At 37.5% G+C, this 23,932-nt stretch overlaps 2 protein-coding genes across 4 annotated transcripts in view; both read left to right on the top strand.

Moving 5' to 3' along the window:
- The first annotated feature begins 715 nt into the window (after positions 1-715).
- Positions 716-14,457, top strand: LOC139135047 (apicoplast pyruvate carrier 1-like). The gene is made up of 12 exons (XM_070702236.1): positions 716-1,024; positions 2,508-2,615; positions 3,408-3,475; positions 3,905-4,026; positions 4,375-4,501; positions 5,357-5,493; positions 5,841-5,961; positions 10,184-10,381; positions 10,939-11,061; positions 11,326-11,480; positions 13,053-13,207; positions 13,685-14,457. Exons 1-12 carry the CDS (start codon positions 832-834, stop codon positions 13,738-13,740), a joined length of 1,563 nt encoding a protein of 520 aa, XP_070558337.1. The 5' UTR covers positions 716-831; the 3' UTR covers positions 13,741-14,457.
- A 2,470-nt stretch (positions 14,458-16,927) lies between these two features.
- Positions 16,928-23,932, top strand: part of LOC139135046 (apicoplast pyruvate carrier 1-like) — a 15,864-nt gene continuing 8,859 nt past the window's right edge. For 2 of the 3 annotated variants that reach the window (XM_070702234.1, XM_070702233.1), the window contains exons 1-2: positions 16,928-17,253; positions 18,898-18,981. In XM_070702234.1, coding sequence (XP_070558335.1) covers positions 17,061-17,253; positions 18,898-18,981 — 277 coding nt within the window. In that variant the 5' untranslated portion in view covers positions 16,928-17,060. Of the gene's footprint in view, positions 17,254-18,322; positions 18,370-18,897; positions 18,982-23,932 lie in introns of those variants that run through there. The other variant, XM_070702235.1, reaches the window with a different exon arrangement.

Here is a 23,932-nt window from a genome sequence, read left to right as displayed (position 1 = left end):
TTAATTACGAAGAGTCTGGAAAGCCTATATTAAATAAAAACTGACAATAATTAGCTAGTGTATGAATTGTATTTAATGTATTTATCAATATACCTAAGAGGTCTAATTAAATTTAATGCTTTGAATTTTTATGTAAGGCCAAACATTAAATAATTCATAAAATATGCCATTTTCCTTATAATATTGAGGCCATGCTATCAAACATGTAAAATGGAAAGGCAATAGAACAGTGTTAGTACCGGCACAGTTACATCGCAATACGATAGTCATTATTGAGATGAAGCCAACTTAATTGTACAAGAATAGATACAACCAAATCAATGTCCCCGTTTCAGCAGGGACTGGTTATAAGCATAGGTATTTGGACACGGACATTTGATCATTGAAGCAACACAATCTCATACACCAATTACATAGCAAAATATAATATCCACAGTGGAATTGACTCGACTTGCAAGGAACATAGACGTGCTACAAAGTGACAGCATGCAGATTTCAACGCTCAGTAGCATATATACCCTGCCCACATTGAAATGTATCTCTTGACAAGATTCCGGCTTAGAGGCAAACTTCGACCGCAGGTGTATGCTTGAACATCTATGTTTGGCCAGTACATGGCCTGTTGGGATTTTTGAGTATTAAAATAGATTAAATCAACGAGTTATATAATAGATTACATCAGTGGCTGATGATATCTGTCTTGCTGTACGTGTGTGTGGTTGAATCTAGTACCACTGTCCCTATTGTCGATCGCAGACTCAACAACTGGCGACGAGGATAAACGCTACAAATAAAAGCACAAACGTTCTTGCAAAACTATTCTGATCTGAAATGGCTGGAACCAACACTGGTGACATTACGGGACAAACACCTTGTGAGTCGAAGGGAGACACAAACAGTACTGGCACGCCTTTGAAGAGATGGATCAAAAGTTTCTCCATGAATGCAGATAGCACACGGTTAATCAAGGATGGCACAGATAGCAATCGGCAACAGAGAAGAGCGCTAATTCGTCATTCAGCAGGTGAGAATGTACAAATATTTACTGGATACATTGGACATAACTGCCACACCTAAAGAATTCAATAGAGCCGACGCCGTCAAACATTGCTTCAAAACACAAGTGAACATTACCTACTCTGTATTCTCTCTAGCATTTTTTATGATAATAAAATTATTTTTGTATGTTAATGAGTTTGTCTCTTCTCCCTTGTATTATTATGTTGATAGGTTTGTCTCTGCCCCTTGCTCTATGGCTTTTAGGAGAACAATGCTACTAGAATTATGTTTCCAGATCCATGTACACGTAACAACAAAAAGGAAAGTGCAAGTTGTAACGAGTTGAAATAACCTGTAAAAGAACCCGTGACTACGGTAATCAATCAGACAAAATTCAAGACCAATTTTTTTGAAAATTTTTGAGCAGCGAGTTGCTGTAGAACATTATTAGAACCAGATATGAACTGAAAATGCTCACGTGTTTCAGTATATATTGCAGTTGTCTGAGAATTAAAACTTTTGCAAAATATTTTTAATTTCATTGAAAGTGTTATGAACATCATGAACAATATTCACGACAGACCAATTCCGAATAAATGTGTAATTAGCTGAAATAGAAATACTAAATTATTTTTGCTACATATGCCAAACTGTAAAAGGTCATTACATATACAAATTATAGATTAGCTGACATAAAATGTAAAATATCTTTCACTTATACAACATAATTGTCTGATCAATATACATAGCGAATTTCATAAATTTTTTTTAGAGTCCCTCTAGTCGTATATCCCTAATCGGGAAAGTTAAATATGCAAATTTGTAACTTGCAAATGTAAAAGTGCAAAACAGCTTTCATTAAAATTTTATCATATTTCTTCAGTGCACGTAGCAGGTTACATCAACTTTGATGAAGTCAATCAAGTTATATTCCTAATTGGAAATGTTCGTTAAATATCTAAATTACTAAAAAGATGTTTTACAAACTCAAAATTGAATTTTGGTATGATCATATCATATCATATCATATCATAGTATGATCATATTATAGTATCATAGCACGTTTTTCAACTTTGGTGAACTCAATCCAGGTAAACATCTCTAATTAGGAAACTTCGTTAACTACGCAATTATCTAAAATAATAATGCCAAATGACTCCAACAATATTATATCGTAGTATCTTCAAAGTACATAGCACGTCTTGTGAACTTTGATCAAGCAAATCAAGATATATATGTCTAATTAGGAAAGTTTGTTGAATATCCAAATTATTAATTAGATATTCTTAAATATCTAAAACGACTTTGGGTCATTATAGTTTCTTCAATGTACAGAGAAAGTTTTGTCAATTTTGATCAAGTCAATCGAGATATATATCCCTAATAAGGATAATTCGTTATGTAGCACTATGCGAGTAACATGAAATCCTTTCTAGGATCGCGATTGTGCATGCATTCTGTACATCTTTAATGTTACACTCATCGTGTCTTTTCCTCTCCTGTGTCAGAGTCAAACATGTCAAATATTGGTCCGAGGCGCAGAAAATGGCGCGGAATGGTCGCTGTTGTTGGTGGAATATTTATCCATCTCACTCTAGGTACAATGTACACTTTTGGTAGGTACATTCGTTTGTCTTTCTGATAAGTGTAAGAGACAGTCTACGTTAAATTTGTAATAAACTGCTAAATTATGTTTATTGACACTCGTGCGATACCAATAAAATTATTTATAACATCACAGAAGAATAGCCATCATCAACTCAATAAATAACTTGACGTTGAATGCAGCACCCTGCGATGAAATAACTGTTTGCCGTTTATCTATATACATGCCTCTGTGATATACATAAGGGACACAGTCACTATCTTTTGAACTTTATGCAATTTTAAGAACGCATTAAATATTCATCAAATAATATTGATGAATTAATTGGAAAATATTTAAAAATATCTCCATGTGCTTTACGCAGGCAGTGTGTTTTGTGTTTGACCTCTAGAAGACAGGAACCAAGTTCCATTCCAGTGTGTTTACTGCGAGACAAAGATTGCTAAATTGTACGAAAGCAGTTGTCATTGTCTAAGTGAAAGGCCCACACAATACAAATTTTGTTACAAATTCCAGCATGACGTCTTATACTGCGTAGAAGTTCATATTCAGGTGTGTCATGCTTTGACCTTTATATCAAGCTGGGGTTAATACTAGCCTGGCGTTAACCCCTTACCCAAAGTTTTTGTAGACTTGTACGTAAATGTGAGGGAAACTGTCCTCGGTCGCCTGTTTTTACACATCTTCCATTAAGTCTAACAACATCAGTAACTTTTCATTCGCAACAATATTAGTGAAAACCAGTCAAATGATAGTGACTTTGTCCTTTTAAAGAAGCTTTGTTTTGTTCTGGTCTGTATAGGTAACCTATCTCCATACTTAGTCTCATATATTAGGGAACGGAGCAAACCATCCAATCTTACATACGAGGTGAGATACAAGTTTGTGCAACTTTACATTTCAGAAGTACAATTTTCAGTCTCAAAGCTGAGGAAGTTGTCATGATTTGTACTGCCGTTTTGCATTTGAAATCAAATGTTTTAAATCGATTTTTGCAAACTGCAGTACAGTTGGACACATCCACCTCGGTTCATGTTTACAATTAGACTGAGTAACATAAAGACAGTGTTTAATTTGAATAAATACACGACACTGATTGCTAGTGCTTAATTTAAGAGTGTTCCAGAGTTGATGACCTGGAGTTTTAACATCTGCAGAATAGACGAAAGTGGTCACATTCGTTAATTAATATTTGTAAGGAATTACATGTATGTAAAAGTTATCTCACAAAGCTATAACATTGAATGAGTATCATAAGTATTGCCATTACAAGGTCGCCATTTTCTGACAAACCATCAGATGGCAACCTGGATATTTGCGACAGTTAGCATCGTGCACGGAAGCTTTATGTATTTTGGAGGTCTATTGGATAAGAAGTTAGGAGCACGCCTGACTGTACTAATCGGCTGTATCATTCAAAGGTAAAAAAAGTCCTACACTTTTATCATCGCTATAAAAAAAAACTACAGTGTAAAATCCGTGTGACAATGAGGGTAAACCTGATCGCGTTGAATACGTTTCTTTTAAAAAGAAGTATACCCTCATAGGAGGGTAGAAAAACTCGACGAGTACTCAGGAGTGGAATAACAGCGTCGTTGGGATATTTAGATATGCTAGCAGTGTGTAATTATTTCTGAACCAGTACAAATATGTTGAGATCTTACCGTAAAGACATCATAACGACTATTATTTGCTTACTAGATCAGTACCAACATCCTCTTTTTTGTCACATTCACGACAAAGCATTGGTATTATTTCTATAATTGCAGCGCTGGTGTCTTCCTGACCTATTTCAGCATCAAGCATTCATTTTACCTGGTAATTATCACATACGGAGTAATGTTTGGGTTAGGTATCGCTTTGGCATATGGAGCAGCAATTACTTGCGGAATGAGGGTAAGATATGTAGGCGCTCCCATTTTATTTACATTAGTGGTTATACACACGTCAGGAACAAGACCCTGACAACACACCTTAAATAATCGGTCATTTTGGATGAGGAACTGCGGTCAAATTTACAGGAAAGCAACCCCACTGAGGGAGGGAAATAAATTAACAAGAAGACGACATCGAAAAAATGGAGTACAGTGTATAGTGTCGACAGTGGTAACTTCTGCGGAGAGGTTCGATAACAAATTAATTCTGTGACGGAAATTCCACTCTTTCAGCCTCTTTCTGTAGCGTGCAGGCGTTTGTGTTCAACCTACGACAGTAGGAACAGAAAGGCAAGCATCCGCCCAAGATCTCAACCACTCAAAGCTTACTAAGTTAAAGACGTTTGGGTCTTGCTATCAGTAGACCTTGGGTTGGCTACCCAGGAATGGGGGCCTGGTCAGTTTCTTCAGCCTGGGGTGGGTGGACGGGTGCATTATTTTTTGCTGACATCAAAAAGTGGCTGACCTCAATTTCAAATTTCGAAAACAGGGTCACCGAACGAAAAAGGGTAATACAAAAGGTTATATATATATATATATATATATATATATATATATATATATATATATATTATGAAATTATTCATAGCTCTACACTCTTATTTACATGGTTGGAACGTACCATTGTATTATGTATTTCTAGCTGGCGTTAAACTTTGATAAATCACATTTGATTTAGTGGCGATATTTTGTCGCAATTATCACTACCTACCAACCAACCTACCTACCTACCTACCTACCTACCTACCTACCTACATTTGAACAGGATGCTACTGTTTAACCCTTTCAATTATGCATACTTTACCAATACTTTCAGTGGTTTCCGAAGCACAAGGGCGTCATTAGTGGTTTAGTAGTCGCTGGGTACGGTGGCAGTGCCTTTATATTCAACCAAGTGCAGACTGCATATATAAATCCTGACAATCTCTCGCCGACAGAGACGCCCTCTGGAAAGTGAGTATCCAAGCCATTTTCTTGTATTCACTTCAACCTTGGATGTTATTGAAAAGGAACCATATTGTACACAATCGGAAATTATTTCTATAAATTTAAAATGTGTTATCTCAGATAAGGCAATCATCGTCAGACCCAAGAACTTTGACATATATTAAGACGCAGATATAGTAAAGTTTTATGCAGAAGTTTTGTCAAAACGAAATCCGCAAATCTTAGCTATTGAATAGGCGAAATAAGAATTTTAGGCAGAGCGCATGTCAACAGAAATTGCACCGAAACTATTGCAAAAATGCAAGTCTGTTAAAAGGCAATAACAACCTACATGTAACCAACTTCTCGAACAGATATTTCGACCAAAAGGAAATATTAGATAGAACACCGACATGTTTTTTGTTACTTGGTGGTTGCTACATAGTTCTCCAACTTATTGGGACGCTGTTCGTGGTCGACGCTCCGGAAAATAAAGTAAGCATAGTTTTGTGTACTTGTCGTGCTGTTAAAGTATCAACGACAAATTCATCTCCTTTTCATCAACTTAAGGCCACAGGTCTGTGAGAGGTCTGCGTGACGTTACCAAAAGGAAAGATGTTATGAATTGGTTACGCAAGAAAAACGCATCAATTTATTGTTTACAAGAGACCCATTGTGGTATTCATAGATGTACGAGAATTCACATGTACTTTAGCGGCGTGTGTTTACCCAATTCATGACCGTTAGCATGAGACCATTACCCATTGTACCGTAAATGACATTACCAGGTGGCGGGGACACGAAAGGTAGAGGGGTCATGATTTTATTTAAGAATAATTTTGAATATAAATTGCATTCACAGCAAGGTGATACCAAAGGCCGCTACATTCTGTTGGATCTCACAGTGGAGCATATTCGGTTCACATTAGTTTGTCTGTATGGTCAAAACGAAGATTCTCCCGAGTTTTTTCTCGATTTGAAAGAGAAAATTAGCTCTATCGGCAATGATTCTGTTATGATGGTAGGAGACTGGAATGTAGTCAGGAATTTTCACCCAGACACAGATGGCCGTACTCGAGACGCAAATACGTCTGCGCGACACGAAATAGATAGCATTTGTAATGAATATAATCTGGTTGACATTTGGCGTATGTTCAATGAGGAATCCCGAAAGTACACATGGCGACGGCATAACCCAACCATCGTTCAAAGCAGGTTAGATTAATTCCTTGTTACTCCTGATTTTTTCTCTATGACTTCTACAGCAGATATTAGTGCCGGTTATCGTAGTGACCATTCAACAATTTCCATTTCATTAAGTTTCACCCGCAATGAACGTGGAAGGGGTTTCTGGAAATTCAACACTGCTTTGCTGCGGGATAGAGCCTATATCCATTTAGTAAAGGATACAATTTTAGAAACCGTAGATGAATATAAAGATGAAGAAAATCATGGAACGGGGAAGTTTAGTATTTCTGATTCACTTTTTTTTTGATGTTCTAAAGATGAAAATAAGGGGCGCTACGATCCCCTTCTCTGCTAGGAAAAAGGCGGAGCGTCTTCAGGCAGAGGAATCAATTCAATTAGAAGTTGAACAGCTTGAATCGCGAATACATGTCTCACCGTCAAAGGAACTCAGTGAACAACTACTCTTGAAGCAGGAGCAGCTTGTTGATTTACGTCGCGAGAAAGTTGAGGGCAGTCGAATTAGGGCACGGGCGAGGTGGTCTGTAGAGGGGAGAAGCCAACAAGTTATTTTTGTTCTTTAGAAAAGCGTAATTTTCTCAATAAGACGATAGGTAAGCTTCATCTCGGCGATGGAACGCATACAACTGATGATAAGGTCATTTTGAAGGCACAAGGTGATTATTATACAAATTTATACTCAGTTCCCGAAACTCTAGACTCTAGCGATGATTCGTTTTATGATTTCTTGTCTCATGAAGAGACTTTACCAAAGCTCAGTGACTTTGAAAAAGAATCTTTGGAGGGAATTTTGACCGAGGACGAGTGTAAGCAAGCCCTTTCAGCAATTGCAAACAAACAAGTCACCGGTACAGACGGTTTCCCCGCAGAGTTTTACAAGTTTTTTTGGCCGGATATTGGTTGTTATGTTGTTGACGCTATAAATGATGCCTATCGCTCTGGCCATTTGTCGGTTTCTCAAAAACAGGGTATTATCACTTGTATTCCCAAGCCAGATAGGAATAGATTTTGTTGAAGAACTGGCGGCCTATCACCTTGCTTAATACAGATTATAAAATTGCTTCTGGTGTCATCGCCAGTCGCATGAAGAAGGTTTTACCAAATATTATTCATTCCGATCAGAAGGGTTTTCTTAAGGGTAGATACATAGGTGAGAACACAAGGTTAATCTATGACGTGTTATTGACGTCACAGTTAGATAATGTCCCAGGCTTGCTCGTTTTGTTAGATTTTGAAAAAGCTTTTGATACCTTGTCCTGGAAATTCATAGATAAAGTTCTCCCCCGGTTCAATTTTGGTACTTCATTTCGTAAATGGGTGGAGGTTTTTTATGCAAACATAACAAGTTGTGTTATTAATAATGGTAATTTCTCTCATTTCTTCTCTTTAGAGCGAGGTGTTCGTCAAGGTGATCCCCTTTCACCTTATCTTTTCATTACATGTGTGGAAATTCTTGCACATGAAATTCGAGCAAACCTGGGCATTAAAGGTATTAGGTTAAGAGAGAAAGAGTATTTACTTGGTCAATATGCAGATGATACGTTCTTATTCTTAGATAGTTCTAAAATTCTTTGAGAAACCTTTTGTATGTTTTGGAGTCCTTTTCACGTATTTCTGGTCTCCGTATAAATTATGATAAAACTAAGTTAGTATGGTTTGGCTCCAAACGCCACTCTAGAGACGTTCTCCTTCCAGACAGAGATCTAACGTGGACGGATGATTGTTTTAATGTATTAGGGATAACATTTAGTGTAGATGTTGAAAGGTTGGAAGATTTAAATTTTTCGCAAAGGGTGGAAGATGTGTCACTGTTGCTTGATAAATGGTCATGGCGTCCTTTCACTCTGTGTGGGAAAATAACCATTGTGAAGACTCTCGCATTATCTAAGTTGATTCATATTTTTTCAATTCTCCCCCACATGCCGGAAAACTAAATGCATTCCTTAATTCGTACCATTTATAAATTTATTTGGAGCTCAGGACAAGATAAAATTAACAGATTAAGGCTCTGCTGTGACTATAAGCAAGGGGTGACACATATTCCACTTTTATACAAGCTATTCATGCTTCTTGGATCCATAGATTAATGCATAATCAGGATTGTCAATGGGCTCATTTATTTAGAGCCTGGGCGGGGATTAGCCCTGATTGTCTTGTTTATTTCTCAACAGAAAAGTGAGAGAGTTTGCTAGGAAACGTTTTGTTAATCATAAATTTTGGTATTCGGCCTTATTTAGTTGGTCCAATACTCTTTCTAAGACAAGGAGAGTTGGTGTGCAAAATCAGTGTATCTGGTTTAATCCTGAAATCAAAATTAACAATAATACAGTCTTTTACCCTAATTGGTACCAACATGGGGTTATTTACCTTTCCAATCTAGTAGATGAGTCAGGTTCATTCTTGAAATTTGCAGATTTTTGTAACAAGTATAATTTCACACCAAATTTTCTTGAATACTACGGTTTGATTAGTGCCATACCAAGGTCTTGGGTGAGAGAGATACGTGAGCCGGGAGTTCTAAATCAACAAGTAACATCGCATCTAAACGTTTTCCTTCCAAGGGGTTCTTGCAAAAGAAGCTATGTAATTTTATTGGAGAAACATATGGATGAATTCCTGAAACCTATGAGGTGTCTACACAAGTGGGAATTGCTTTTTGGTAAACTAAAGTTTAACATGTATTTTGCTCTGCCTTTTGCTATTACAAGAGATTGTAGCTTGCGTAATTTTCAATTCAGAATTCTCTCTAGAATCCTTACAACCAATAGGTTTTTGAAAATTAGACAGATTGTCGACTCAGACAGGTGCAGTTTTTGCGGAATTTATACGGAGAGTCTTATTCATCTGTTTTTTGAATGTGAACATATTCTCGAGTTCTGGCATCAGATAGAGTTGAAACTTCAAAATTCTTGCGGTATCACCATTGAATTCTCACCGTTAGAAGTTCTCTTGGGCATAACTTCTAAGCCCAATTCTCCGTACACAAAGTCACAATCGTATGCGTTGAATTATTTTCTCTTGTCAATTAAAAAAATTATTTTTAAATGTAGATACGCAAAAGTCACGCCTAATTTGGCTGGTTTAGGTTCCTACCTAATGACTGTGCAAAAATCAGATATTGTACAAAAGAATGTGATGGAAAATGATCTTCATAGTCAATATTGGGATATGCTCATTGGATTCTTGTAATCTGTAATAAATGTAATGTACACCTTTTTCTGGTAAGTGACAATAAAAAAAAAAAAACCCAAAAAAACTTAAGGCCACAGGAAACTGTATTTAAATGTTTTGGATTTAATTTTTTTATTAGCTGCAAGAAACAGTTGCTTATTTTCCAACAATAATTATTATTAATTATTTATTTGCACCATGTGAGAAATACTCGTAGATAGTTTCGCAGAATCTTTATTTTCGATTTTCGTTTCTTCACATAATGGGCGTATATGATGCTTCAGTAAAAAAACAAATACTTCCGCTTCATCTCTGAATAGTTTTCTGATTTCGTTCCAAGATTTTATCTCAACAAAGCGAGAATCAGTCTGAAAGATTATTCCCTCTACCCGATGAGGAAAGAGAAAAAATGGACTCGAGATGTAGTGGCAATAATTTGAAATCGAGCGCGGTTGTTCGAACCAGGGCATTCTGGACAATGTGGTTCACGTTTGTTCTCAACATAGAAACCAAAGTGTTGGTGTCCTCTTTGTACAAGGTGAGGTTTTATTAGCGTATATGTATTTTTATTAGCGTATATAGCGTATATGTAACTCTTTACTTTGCCCTTATGATGTTTGTTTATGTGAAAGGAAAATAACATCCTTACACGTTTTCGTCTAAAAGCATACTAAGCATTGAAAACTTCCATCTCTCTCGACTTATCTGCTCGAAATCCTTACCAACAAACATCCGTACGTCCCAATCGATCTGTTATCACATTTTTGCATTGTGACTGCTTCAATATTGTTGTGGTTTTGGGATCATATGAGACATAACGTAATTCAATTTATATCTGTATTCTCTCGCGTGTTTAACTAATGATCACCAAAGTGGTTTCAAAAAAACAACAAGAAGAACAACATCTAAATATAATCCTTCAATATAATTCGTTTTTACCTGCCGGATAAGGTTCTTAGTGAAGTCTAAAGCAAGTTTCAATTGAAGCTGGATACAGCTTCGTCAATGGCTTTAGTTGCCAATGGGCGATAATCACACTTATAGGGCGGTTGCCTTGAATTTCTCTGACCAACCAGGGATTCTATTTTACTTCAGGTGTTTGGACAGAACTTCATCCATGATGATCACTTCTTATCTTTGGTTGGTTCTTTTGCATCGGTTTTTAACTGTCTTGGTCGTGTTTTTTGGGGATACCTGGGTGACAGATTTTCCTTCCGTGTAAGTATGAGATTAAACGTCTATCCTTCTCTGACATTTTATGTATATTCTTAGAGCTTCTTCATTTTTCTTTCGATAAGACGCGAGTGGGAGCATGTGTGTCAAGAGAGAGAGAGAGAGGGAGAGAGAGAGAGAGAGAGAGAGAGAGAGAGAGAGAGAGAGAGAGAGAGAGAGGGGGGGGCGAGTTATTTGTGACAATATATAGGAGAAAATAATCGTTCTCGAATTACTGATATATAATACAAATAATCTCTTTGGTCACAGGATGCAATGCTTGGTTTATGTACGTTCACTTTTGCGTTCATGGTAACATTTATAGCCACTGAAGAAGCTGGAAAAGCAATGTTTGTTATATGGGTGTGTGCCATATTCTTCACATTCTCTGGAAATTTTGCACTTTTTCCAATGGCAACGGCAAGGTATGTGACTTGTGACATAAGATACCACTTCTATACATTGAAGCATATATACGCAATAATTAGCTAAGTATATCGCAAGCAACAGTACCTTTTAATGCAATCACTGCCATTGGAGTTAACACAAACTTCTGTGTTCCATTGAGACAGTCTGTCTGGGGGAATTAAAATCAGTTGCACTCATTTTCAAATTTTACACTCTGTGAAATAGGGAAAAATATATGCGCAAGAAAAGTCATATTTGGTCACGAGACAATAGTCTGTTAGTTACAATGACAGCAGTTTCTCCGTTGGTTATTGTGCAATTATGACAAATATGTTGTCTAAACAAGTCAGTTGTATATGGACCAGTGCTAGCCATTGTAACGTCATCTCAATCGTGAAGACAGGGAGGATGTCAATCGTAATCTCGTATTTACAACTCTTGGTAGAGCTCAGCCTGATTTTGCCTTTCTGACAGTTAAGTGACCACGGGTGTGCTTAAAGATCAATCAGAGGGAAGAAGTGATATAAAGACCAATCATATACTGTCTCCCTCCTCTTTCCAAGGAACGACAACCACTTACATAAATTTCCACGGATAACTACGATACGACGATTGCACATTTCCCAGTAAAGCAAATCGAAAGTGTCGTCATCAGGCTTTATTCAAAGGGACTTTACTTTCTTGGCACTGTAACACGTTCAGTGCCGACAATGTATGCATATAGAGAGTTTATCTGTATCGATTTATTTGCCTAAACCACAGAGTAATATCATAGACAGAGTGGCAACATTTGCATGCCTTTTGTTCCATGGTCGTCTCTGTAGACTATTGGCTTTTCATATTAAAATGAGCTTAAAGGGTGTTAAACTTTTTGGAGGCTTGGTTTGTGGTTGATAATTACACGAGATTATGCGAAACATACGACGAGATGGCATCGTACTGCCAGTCGCGTAGCAACCATAGTTACTTTGTGAGCTCTCAGGCCAGAAACACTGCCTCACGCCAATCAAAACATAACACGCCAGCAGTTTCATAACATGTCCTTTCTTGGCGCACGTGTAAAAGACGGTATGACTGACCGTAAACCATTGAGTAAAACCAGACAGTATCGATAAAAGACTTTCAAATTTGGTTCAAACACACTCATTATATATTCATAAAATATGAGAGGAATTTTTAAAACGGTAAAACCCACTTTCCTGAAGCTCAAAACACTTCCGTTTTCGCCAGCACATCAATTCCGATCAGCACCACACGACAACAACAACACAAGCTTTGTCGAACATACTTTCGCTGAACAATTGGTGAAATCCGAAAATTACCGAAGGGTGCATGGTCGGCACTCTTCGGAAAAGAGAGCCAAGAGCTTCGTTAGGCGAGGCAAACATGGATTGCTTACGTAACCGCTTCACGCCTTAAACAATAGCTGTTGCCACTCTGTCTGATATTACTCTGTGCCTAAACTGATAAATTGACTTCACAAACGCCGGACGGGTGAATTATTCATATAGGACCAAGTATTTTGCATTTCAACGCCTACCTAATCTATACATGTGGAGAATAAAATGCATGTCTCCATTTCATTGCAGGTCCTTTGGTGAAGAAAACGCTGGGCCAAATTATGGCATTTTGTTTACTGCAGTAATGGTATCGTCAGTATTGGGAACTGTATTTGCTAGCACCGTGTCTGAACGCATCGGATGGATTGGTCTTTTTTATTTTTGTGCAGGATGTTCACTTGCAGGTCAGTACGATCGGAAATAATTTGCTGAATTGAGTAAATTCAAACGATTTAGTTTAATGTTTAAAGCGGAATTCAGTTGCACCATGATAAAGGTATTGAGCTTTCAAAATATTTCATAAAACATTAGAAATAGTTGGGTATTACTACAAAATGCAAAATTGCTTCTCTTGAGATTTATATTATTTGAACGCATGCTCTACAGGCATCCGGCAGTAATGGATGCAGTGCTACATATACTGCAAATACGCATTTGTGGACAACCTCCTAATTCAGATCCAGTCAGTTACAGTTTTACTTAAACGTATCGCATATAAAGTATATATAAGTTTCACATATGATTAGTGTGTACATGCTTTTTCAAAAACTTGAAATGCCTGCAAGTTGCCATACATTTAGCATAACATTTATACCCTTTTGCACATCAAACGAAATATAAAGCGAATTGAACAAAATGCTGAATTGACTTTCCTTCAACAGGTGGTATAATAATCTTTACGTTCAACATGAAGACACCGAAAGGAAAAGATATATAAGAAAAGGCGATGCACAAGACAGAATATGTGTTTCTAAATTTGATGCAGCGCTTCCTCGACCATGGATTTGACTTTAGACTTTTTAGACTTTTTTAGACTTTTTTAGACTTTTTAGACTTTTTTTAGACTTTTTTAGACTTTTTTTTTTGTCATACGACCGGACTATATTTGGTGTATCCTCTGATGTGGAACTTATATTATCAGCCTTTATAGTGTAGCAAGTTATAAACTCTGTGGTTATAAACTGAACTAATTCAAATAGGGCGACCCAAGTATCATTACAAAACAAACATTTCCAATTTTCTTTGTTATGTCTGATCCCGAAAAAGTTGGCCTTTGCATTTTAAGAAAAATGGGAGATCACAGTTTTCAGGACATGTCCTTTTATTTTTATTTTGTTGCAGAAAATATAATGTTTATTGTTAATTCTAACACGCCAAACGAACTATGTGCTAAGCAACATACGTTTGCGATATTGTCGATAGTCCGTTGCCGTCTTGGCTACCTATAGGGACCAGGAGACCAGTTGTAAACCTGCGGAAGCAGGATTGAAAATAATCAAACTGTGTACTTGTGCTGAGTGTACGAAATTATGAGTTCATCATTAATATGTCACTGTATTTCGTAGCTGAAGAGTAATACGAGCTAGATAAGTTAATAAATACTTAACCGTAGAATGGTATCAGTTTTCGAAATAAAATTATACTATCATGCCAATCGCGACCCAGTCTTTTAAACGTCATATTTCCCCTGCATGGTCACGTTAGCCGTATTTTGACATGAGTTCAACTTTCTGAAAGTGATTTCAAAGTTAAGTAATATCCCCATAATCATTTCCCATTAGTAGAGTCAGTGAATTCACTTAGAAAATACTGTGGCATTAGCCCTTTGTATACAAATGAACATAACATAGTTACGGTGATACGAAGATGGCCCCAATGATCGGATGTAAACAATTCTAGAATAAATGAGCCCACGTCAGCGTAGGAATTAAGAAATATGTCGAGCAAAGTCATTTTTTGCCACCTATTTCTAATTGGCTTCATTCAAGCACACGAGACAGTACAGACTATGTGACCAATAAAGATTAGCGAAAATAGTTGTTGAATTACTGATGTGCAGCAATCTTTCCATGCCGCAGCAAGTTGTGCCTTATGGGTGAAATCCTGCCTTGACATGTCAGCTAGTTTTTGCAGTCTTCCTGTACAAATTCTTATTGTACCAATCTCAGCTCAAATGTTGTGGTTTCAACGCTAATGATCAAACTTTTTTATGTTATTATGTTTTCTAGGTAGTCTCAACTGCAGGTACCTGTCATTTATTGGGTGACGTTGACTGACACACTATGTATTTCATATGGCGCTAGACCACTTAATCACTTCCTGTATCGTTGCGATGATAGTTCCTTTGAAAATGAATGCCAATCTCTTTGTTTAAAGAGATCAGATAAAACTTCGAAAGGTTAGACCACGGGTTTGCGGTATTTTAGTGAGAACAGCACAAAGTTCATTAAAAATTACATGAGCTCGGCCGGTCGTGATGTAATTGACCCGTAATCTGTTGAGTTATGAGACCCATCTCAAGTGTACTAGTGAGTAGGCCTTTAAATTTGTAAGATCTTCATTCAAAGCGCTATTTTACCCTTGGCTCAAGCTTTCCCTGGACCGTTCGAAACGAATTTTTGACCAGTGTATAAGCTAAGGTTACCGTAATCGTACATCATTCATCGGAATTCGGGCCGCTGGATGTTCAAACATAGGAACATTTCAGCTTCCTTAATGACACATTTGACGCCGTGTGATATGAATTACCGGCCTTATGGCATATGTTTTCAGATAAAAGCAGCAAAATCTGTTGAGTAAAATTGCAAGACATGGATAGCACAGACCTATACACTTCGGAACAAATACCACACAAACGAGAAGAAAACGAGGCGTTGCACTTTCATTTGTTCTCTTCAAACCAGTTGAATATAGATCAATGTCAGTGAACTCAAACTCAGCTGAAGTTTACTAAACAGTTCTGTAAAGAAGCATTAAGGTATTATATCACCTTCACCAGATCGAAATCTTGCAACGACGCTCCAGGTTTGATTCAGCTGATATTGAGTATGAAATAGTTTATATTGTACTTAAGCATTTCAGAAAAAGTTTGTACAATAGCATTACATCAAATATATTAAGTTCATTGAGACTTATACATTGTCGTTTCCTTTCAGCACATATTCTAAAACGTCCCTCTCTTGAAAAATACTTTCATATTTCTGAAAAACAAGTGGATTGCTGACGCAGCAATGTCAATAAACAATGACTATACGTTTATAGTCAAACTAAGACCTTCAAGACGCCGTGTGATGTGCTATGTGCACGCAATATAGTTTTTATACGTAAGAAACATGGCAAAATATAATCGATGTCATTTCTGTCAATATTCAAAGAACAGTATTAAAGGACAAGTAACAGAGAGAATATATTTAAAATAATTTGGAACAGTCTGGAAAGCCTATATTACCTAAACTGACAACAACCAGACAGTGTATAAATTTTACTTAATGTATTTATCAATATATTTCAGATGTCTGATGGAATTGAGTGCTTTGTATTTTAATGTACGGCTCAATTTTTAATATTAATACAAATAAGCTTATATGTAAGCCATGCCATCAAAAGTTTAAAATAGTAAGGTCATAGAACAGTATGAGTATTGGCAAAGTTACATCGAAGTACATTTACTCATTCTTGAGATAAAGCCAACTGCATATATTAATTAATAAGGCAAATGACGTTTTATTGCAAAAGAATAAATACAACAAAATAAATGTCTCCATTTTAGCGGGGACTGATTATAGGCATAGGTTATCGGTATTTGGACACGGGTATCTGATCATTGACGCAACACGATCTCAAACTCAAAGTGCATAGACAAATATCCTACCCATAGTGAAATTGACTCGACTTGCATGGAACATAGACGTGCTACAAAGTGACAGCATGCAGAATTCAACGCTCAGTAGGGTGTACACCCTGCCCAAGTTGAAAAGCACCTTTTGACAAGCTTCCGGCTTGGAGGCAAACTTTGACCGGAGGTGTGCCCGTAAACATCTATGTTTGGCCAGTACATGGCATGCTGGGATTTTTGAGTAATATAATAGATAAAATCAACTACAGTCAGTGACTGATGATATTTGTCTCGCTGTACACGTGTGTGGTTGAACCAGGTACCTTTGTCCCTATTATAGATCGCTGACTCAACAACCAGCGACGAGTGTAAACGCTACAAATAAAAGCAAAAACGTTCTGGCAAAACTATTCTGATCTGAAATGGCTGGAACCAATATTGGTGACATATCGGGATTAACACCTTTTGAGTCCAATGGAGACACCAACTGTGTTTGCATGCCTTTGAAGAGATGGATCAAAAGTGTCTCCATGAATGCAGATAGCACACGGTTAATCGAGGATGGCAGAGATACAAATCAGCAACAGAGAAGAGCGCTGCTTCTTCATTCAGCAGGTGAGAATATACAAATATTATTGAATTCATTCGACAAAACTGCCACACTACAAGAATACAATAGAGCCGACGCCGTCAAACATTGCTTCTGTAACGCCCCTCCCTGTAGAGATTGTATCTTGAAGCGTCCCTGACGTGGCCAAGGCGTGTGAAGTTCATTGACTCAGATCGTACGAGAAGCAGATAAGAGATAGTGTGATAGTTTAATTAATTATTGGTTAAGATTTCAATGAGAACAATCGAGAATGGGATATTCCATGGTGTGATCTTATTTAATCTTAAGAAACAATCAAAGACTGGCGGGAAAATTACCACGTGATAACTTTTGTAATTATGTAAGTTTGAAGATGTATTTAACTTTGTAGAGAGTTTAGACTGAGACTTGAGATCTGACCGTTGACAGTGAACGACACGGTCGCCATCTTGCAATAAAGTACAATGTTGTGTTACAATCTACATCTTGGTGTGTCAGCTTCAGTTACTGAAAGCATTACGATCCAGACTGGTACCTCTCAACTCGTAATTCCCCTAACTACGAGCGCAACACTTCAAAACTCGAACGAACACTATTAACCAATTGTTCTCCCTATAATTGTTCATGACTATAAAACGAATTGTTATGTTGATGAGTTTTCCTCTCCCTCTTCCTTTATGGCTTTTAAGAGAACAATGCTACATGAACCATGTTTTTAGAACCATGTACATGTAACAACATGAAAATGAAACGGCAATTATATCCAGACTAAAACAAGCTGTAAAAGACCTTGTGAGTACGGAAATCAATTTGACAAAATACGTACTGAGCAGCAGTTCTGTGTAGAACATTATTAGAACCAGATATGAACTAAAAATGCTCACTTATTTCAGCATATATTGCAGTTGTCTGTGAATTTACACTTTTGACAGGTTTTCAACTTCATTGAAAGGGTTATGCTCAACATCTTGAAAAATTTTCAACACAGATTAATTCCAAAAGGCTGGTAACTTTCCTTTATAAGCTAGGCAGTCCCTCCCATATTTACATCTTATTTAGCACTCAGCTAGCGACTCTCTTCCCATAATTCCATTAGTTTTCGATCAAAAACTAGGACTTCAAGTGTTCCGAGCACTTTACCTGTAAGTAATTTTTATTCTCTTTAAAAGGTTTTACTTTGGCTAAAGAAGCAATTTTATTTTTTCATGTACTCTTTTTAACCCATTTCCATCGTCCTTTTATTCCAATGTTCTGTATTTTTTATCGTTGCCGACTGTGTTTTTATTCATTTTAGATTCCTGAAGAAGGTCCCTTTGAAGGACCGAAACGTTGAATAAATGGTTTTATCTGCCACTTGAAACCAGAGTCTTGCCTTCCTATCAAACCCATTGACGTTTACTTCAAGCTCTGGCTTCTGATATAACATCGTAGAGTGCCTATCGCTGTAGTTTGACTGACCTAGTTTATTTACCAAACCAAGTCCAAAAGGTAATTTAATTCAAAAAGGACATTAAGTGTATAAATATACAATTTACTGAAATAAAAATACTAAATTTCTTTGACTGCTGTCTTTGCATCACCACTTTATATAGCAAGTTTAATTGCCTTTGGTCAAGTCGCAGTTGTGCATGCATTCTATACATCTCATGTATTGTTCTCTCCTGTGTCAGCGTTAAACATGTCCAGAAAATGGCGCGGAATGGTCGCTGTTGTTGGTGGAATATTGATCCATCTCACACTAGGTACAACTTTTGGTAGGTACATTCATTTGTCTTTTATATCAAATTATACAAGATCGGTCTCTTCAAAGAATTATGAAAAGCAATGTATAAAAAGTCAATGTATAAAACGTAATATATATATAGCCAAAAATAACATAAAATATGATCGTGTTCTCCACGTGGTCAAATTCTAAATGGCGCCACTAATTGTAGTTTACATGATAAATCTCTAAGAGGACAATTATGGTGACATATAAGAGATTTTCCCCCAAAATGTTATTGCTTTCAGCGTTCAAACTTAAAAAAGTGTTTTACAGTAAATATTATTATGTTTTTGTATGTAGACCTATGTATGAATGTAGATGAACAAGAGTGAAGGATTGGGTTAAATTCCCCGCACAATTTTCCATGTTAGGCCTTTTGAGCAAGAACGCCCTGCAAAACTCGTCAATGGCTAATTATAAAGTTTAGAAACGATAATTAGAGTGTCAAAATATTGCTCATATTCAACTTTCCTACTCAAGAACCCCCATCCATTGGCAGAACATGGGACACGCTGTTCTTACACTCAAACTCTTCATACCCGTGGGCCGATCTAGGCCAATAGTTTGCAAAATCTGGTAGTGTGCCGTACGTGTAATGCACACACAACAGCTACAACCCTAAAAAATGGTTGAAACATGTGCATCAACGATTACAAATAAAAATAAAATAAAAAACTCTTAACGGTACCTTCTGAAAGTCTACTTACAAAGGACAGCTAACAGCTGCTCATCGTAAAAAAACCCATTAAATTTGGCAATTTTGAATCTTCCACTTTGGCCTTGTGGCATCCATATTGTCAATAATTTTATTAAGAGAACTCGCTTTTCATAGAAAATGAAATAATCAAACATTAAACAATGCAAATGGTAATCTTAATATGCATTTATTACGACAATACCTCCACTCTTCACCACAGAATCATCCGTAGAACAGCACCTATGGGATTTTACAGTAATTGAAGATTGCTATGTTTCAAAATGGCCGCTACACCAGAACAAGTCTCTATACTTATAAAAATATGCAAATAGTAATCTTAATGGGCACTTATGATGGAAATACATCCACTATTCCCCACAGAATCATCCGTAGAGCAGCAAGTAGGGGATTTTATAGTGACTGATGGTCGCCATATTTAATAATGGCCGCCACACCAGAACGAGGCTTAATCTGTGGTGGCTCGGTATCCAAATTGATTGATATTATGATAATCTACATTCATACCAAATTTCATGCTTTTATCATAAAATGCACAATTGTTATGAAAATTTTGCTTATGCCGCGCCACTATTTCTGATAAGTGTTCGAGAGAGTCAACGTTAACTGTGTCCTAAACTGATAAATTATGTTTACTGAAACTCGAACGAAACCAATAAAATTATTTATGACACACAGAAGAATAACAATCACAAGCTCAATAAATGATTGGAAGTCATATGCAGCAACCCTGCGATGAAATAATCGTTTGCCGTTTAAACACATCCTTCTGTGATATACTTTAAGGGACACAGTCACTATCTATTAAATTGAACTTAATGCAATTTTAAGAACACATTAAATGCTTAGGTATAAGCCATTAGTTTGCAAAATGATGTTGATTAATTACTTGGAAAATATTTAGGGGTTATTACACAAAGTTTGGGCGATACCGCGTCATATTCGAGTGATGTGTTCGTATTTTGATTAGTTGCGCAACGAGTCAAAATGCGGACACATCACGAGAATACGACGCGGTATCGCCCAAACTTCGTGTAATAACCCCTTTTTCATACATGCATGTTTTGGTTATGACTGTTTTCCTACTGACTTTTCGAAATTAGTGACGAAATCAACTGAAATCGACCTTGCTTACTCATCACTGTACTGATAAAAAGTTGGTTGCTAAGGAGTGATGACATCCGTATCATTTCTTGATATTATTCCGCTGTTGGGCCATTCCACTTCAAAGGAGCGTTTATGGCACACTTTTAAAGCGAATAATTTAAATATTAGGGTGTCGACACAGGTTTTCACACTTTGAAGAAGATTTATTTTTATCTTGAAATGGCGGTGGATGTAAAAAATAGGCTGGAGTGTGTAAAATGAGTGTGTTTCGTGTTTTGGAACATGAACTCATCCCTTCGTGAAAGTTATGAGGCCGGCCAAAATCGGGTCAAAATACTCGCGCCGCGCCAACGTTCGATTTCAAACTCGATCGAGCAGCTGAGAGCATAAAGCAAGCAGCTCTGCGACATCTGTGAATGTACAGTGGATATAATAGCCGTACCAGTCCATTTATCTCCACGAATAATACATGTCCTCAGTCGTCAAATATGCAGAATTTATATGTCTTAGAAAGGAATTTGTGAGCGGATTAGGGAAAACGGTGAAGTCAGTACACTGTAAGCTGTAGCGTCGTAACTCGTTCGTGATTATGTTGCTGTACGAATAAAACATTTCAATGTTTCTTTCATCGTGTGCTCATATATTTTCGTTTCTGGCTTGCCTAAATAGAACTAAATTTCTTTCATAACAACCTAAACGAAACTTTTACTTTTCCTTGTATCTTACATTGTCTCTGAAATCCGCACCAGTGCAACAGGACACAATCATGACCTGTGAATATCGCTGACAGGTACAAATCGGAAATAATATGTGCACCTCGTCTGTCGCGAGTATTTTCAGTGCGGTTGGATTTTTGTGGCTCATTTATGGCTGTAAACGATGTAATTCACCACTCAGATACTTAAATTCGTCAACAGGAAACTTTCCATACAGCGGTTTTGTCAACCGAGATCGTAATCTTCGGCAGCGCAGAGTAGACGAAATGAAAACACCACCGTATGGGACTGGCTGTGAACGATGACAGGTGTCGGATCGGCAAATCATACACATTTTCAATGCGTTCATTTGTATGTTTTTTGTATAACTTTACTTTTACCAAAGTGCAATGCCCATGAACAGACTGCAAACAACAAAATTTTGACCATTATCACATTCACGATGACGTTTTGGAGTGTCACAAGTCTATTCGCTCAGCAGTTTTATATGTATGTAAACATCCCAGCGAAGGTCACGCGTACGCGTAGCTGTTAGTAGTTCGGTTATAGTGAAAATATAATTTGTATTTTCACTAGTTAAATACGGGTTCATATTAGTACCGTCTAAACAATAGGAGAATGGCAATACAGGCATAGCATGTATGATAATCAAAAATATCTCCATGTGCTTTACGCAGGCAGTGTGTTTTGTTTGTGACCTCTAGACGACATGAACTAAGTTCCATTCCAGTGGGTGTACTGAGAGACAAAGATTGCTAAGTTGTATGAAAGCCGCTGTCATTGTCAATGTGAAAGGCGCCACACAATAAAATTTTGTTACAAATGCCAGCAGTCATGCTTTGACCTTTATATCAAGCTGGAGCTAATGCCAGCCTGACCCGAGGTTTTTCTATACTGTGTACGCAATCGGAATGGAAATTGTCCACGGTCGACCGTTTTAGACACCTTTCGTTAAGTCTAACAACATCAGTAACTTGTCATTTGCAATAGAATTAGTGAAAAAGTCAAAAGATAGTGACTTTGTCCTTTTAAGGCGCAGTGGTCGTCGCGCTGCGCATGCTCCTGACGGGTCCCCCTGTTGAAAACATATCCAAGAATGCCGCACTAGGTTATGGGTTGATTATTATGTTTGCGATATTGCCGATTGTTAAAATGGCGACTGATCTGTCACAAGCATACCAACTTACCAAATCTAACATGCAATAAAAGGTCAATTAATCTAAGTTAAATATCTGCTGAATATTGAACAGTAATTACACGCTTGTTTGAGATCACGTTTGATCATGATTTTCTTGAATAGTTGAATGGGGCTCGGCTACTGTTATCGCTCGAACCATGGAGCTAAACACTTACCAATACCCGTACGCGTGTATATGCCAACAGACTATCAATGACCGGGCTCTAAGGGGCGACGTCAAAAGATCGATGTTTGAAAAACACTTAATTGTTTAAGTTTGGGGTGGGGGGTTTTTGGCCAAATTAATTTCTGTGCAGTCAAAAACAATTTAACGTCTTTTTGGCAAATTTTACGTTTTTAAGGCTGTTTTTGTACGCTAAAACCTATCCAGTCACCCGTATTTTTGTTACTTTATAAAGGTTTTCAATTTTTATTTAATTCAATGGTACATTGGTTCGTCGTTTGAAAGAATAAGTACAGGGTATGAGTCCGCAATGTTTTTCAATTTTAGGTCAGTTAAGTTAGAAGGGGGGGGGGGGGGGGGGTCTGAGGCCAAACTTAAGCAATTAAGTTAGATTTATTATATTGAACTTTTGATGTTGCCCCTAAGTCTACGACATCGCTGGCAAGAACGAGAGCTTTCATTTCAAGAGGCCCAGCAGGAGTACAGTTGACAATAACGCAAGCTACAGAAATCTACAGCTGGCAGAGCAATGCCCGCTGCAGCAAGAAGCATCTGTTCCGTGGTCTGCATGAACGTACGTGTCAAGAGAACCGGGTATATGGCGCGCTACACTCGGCTGTTGAGAGTCCAACTCCAGTACGGAGTTTACCCTTTTGGTGTGCAAACGAGAATTCCGAGTACAGTTATCAAGTCAAGCGAAGGACCTTTCATAGGTCTTCTTGCTATGTCGGGGTTTTCTCATTTGAAAGAGGATTCAGACCTACCCGGCAATCAGGAGGTACAACAATCAAGTTTGCGTAGCACCGGTAGGCCTACACTAGCTAGCCGTTGGATCACTGCCATGATCGTGCTCAGGATCTCTCGATACGTCCCTTGTGTAGCCGTGCAATTTTCCTGCCAAATGCCTCGAAAACCCGCTCGTTTTGTCTATTGTTTCCTGTCATTTGACTAAGTTCTTGCCACGTATTACCAGAAGAAGTGAGAAATGGTGAACAACAGTGGGTCATGGGCCAAGTCGTCGCGGGGCCGGTAGGTTGAGAG

Source organism: Ptychodera flava, chromosome 6 (genome assembly GCF_041260155.1).
Source record: "Ptychodera flava strain L36383 chromosome 6, AS_Pfla_20210202, whole genome shotgun sequence".
NCBI lineage: Eukaryota > Metazoa > Hemichordata > Enteropneusta > Ptychoderidae > Ptychodera > Ptychodera flava.
This window is presented reverse-complemented; position numbering and strand designations above follow the sequence as displayed.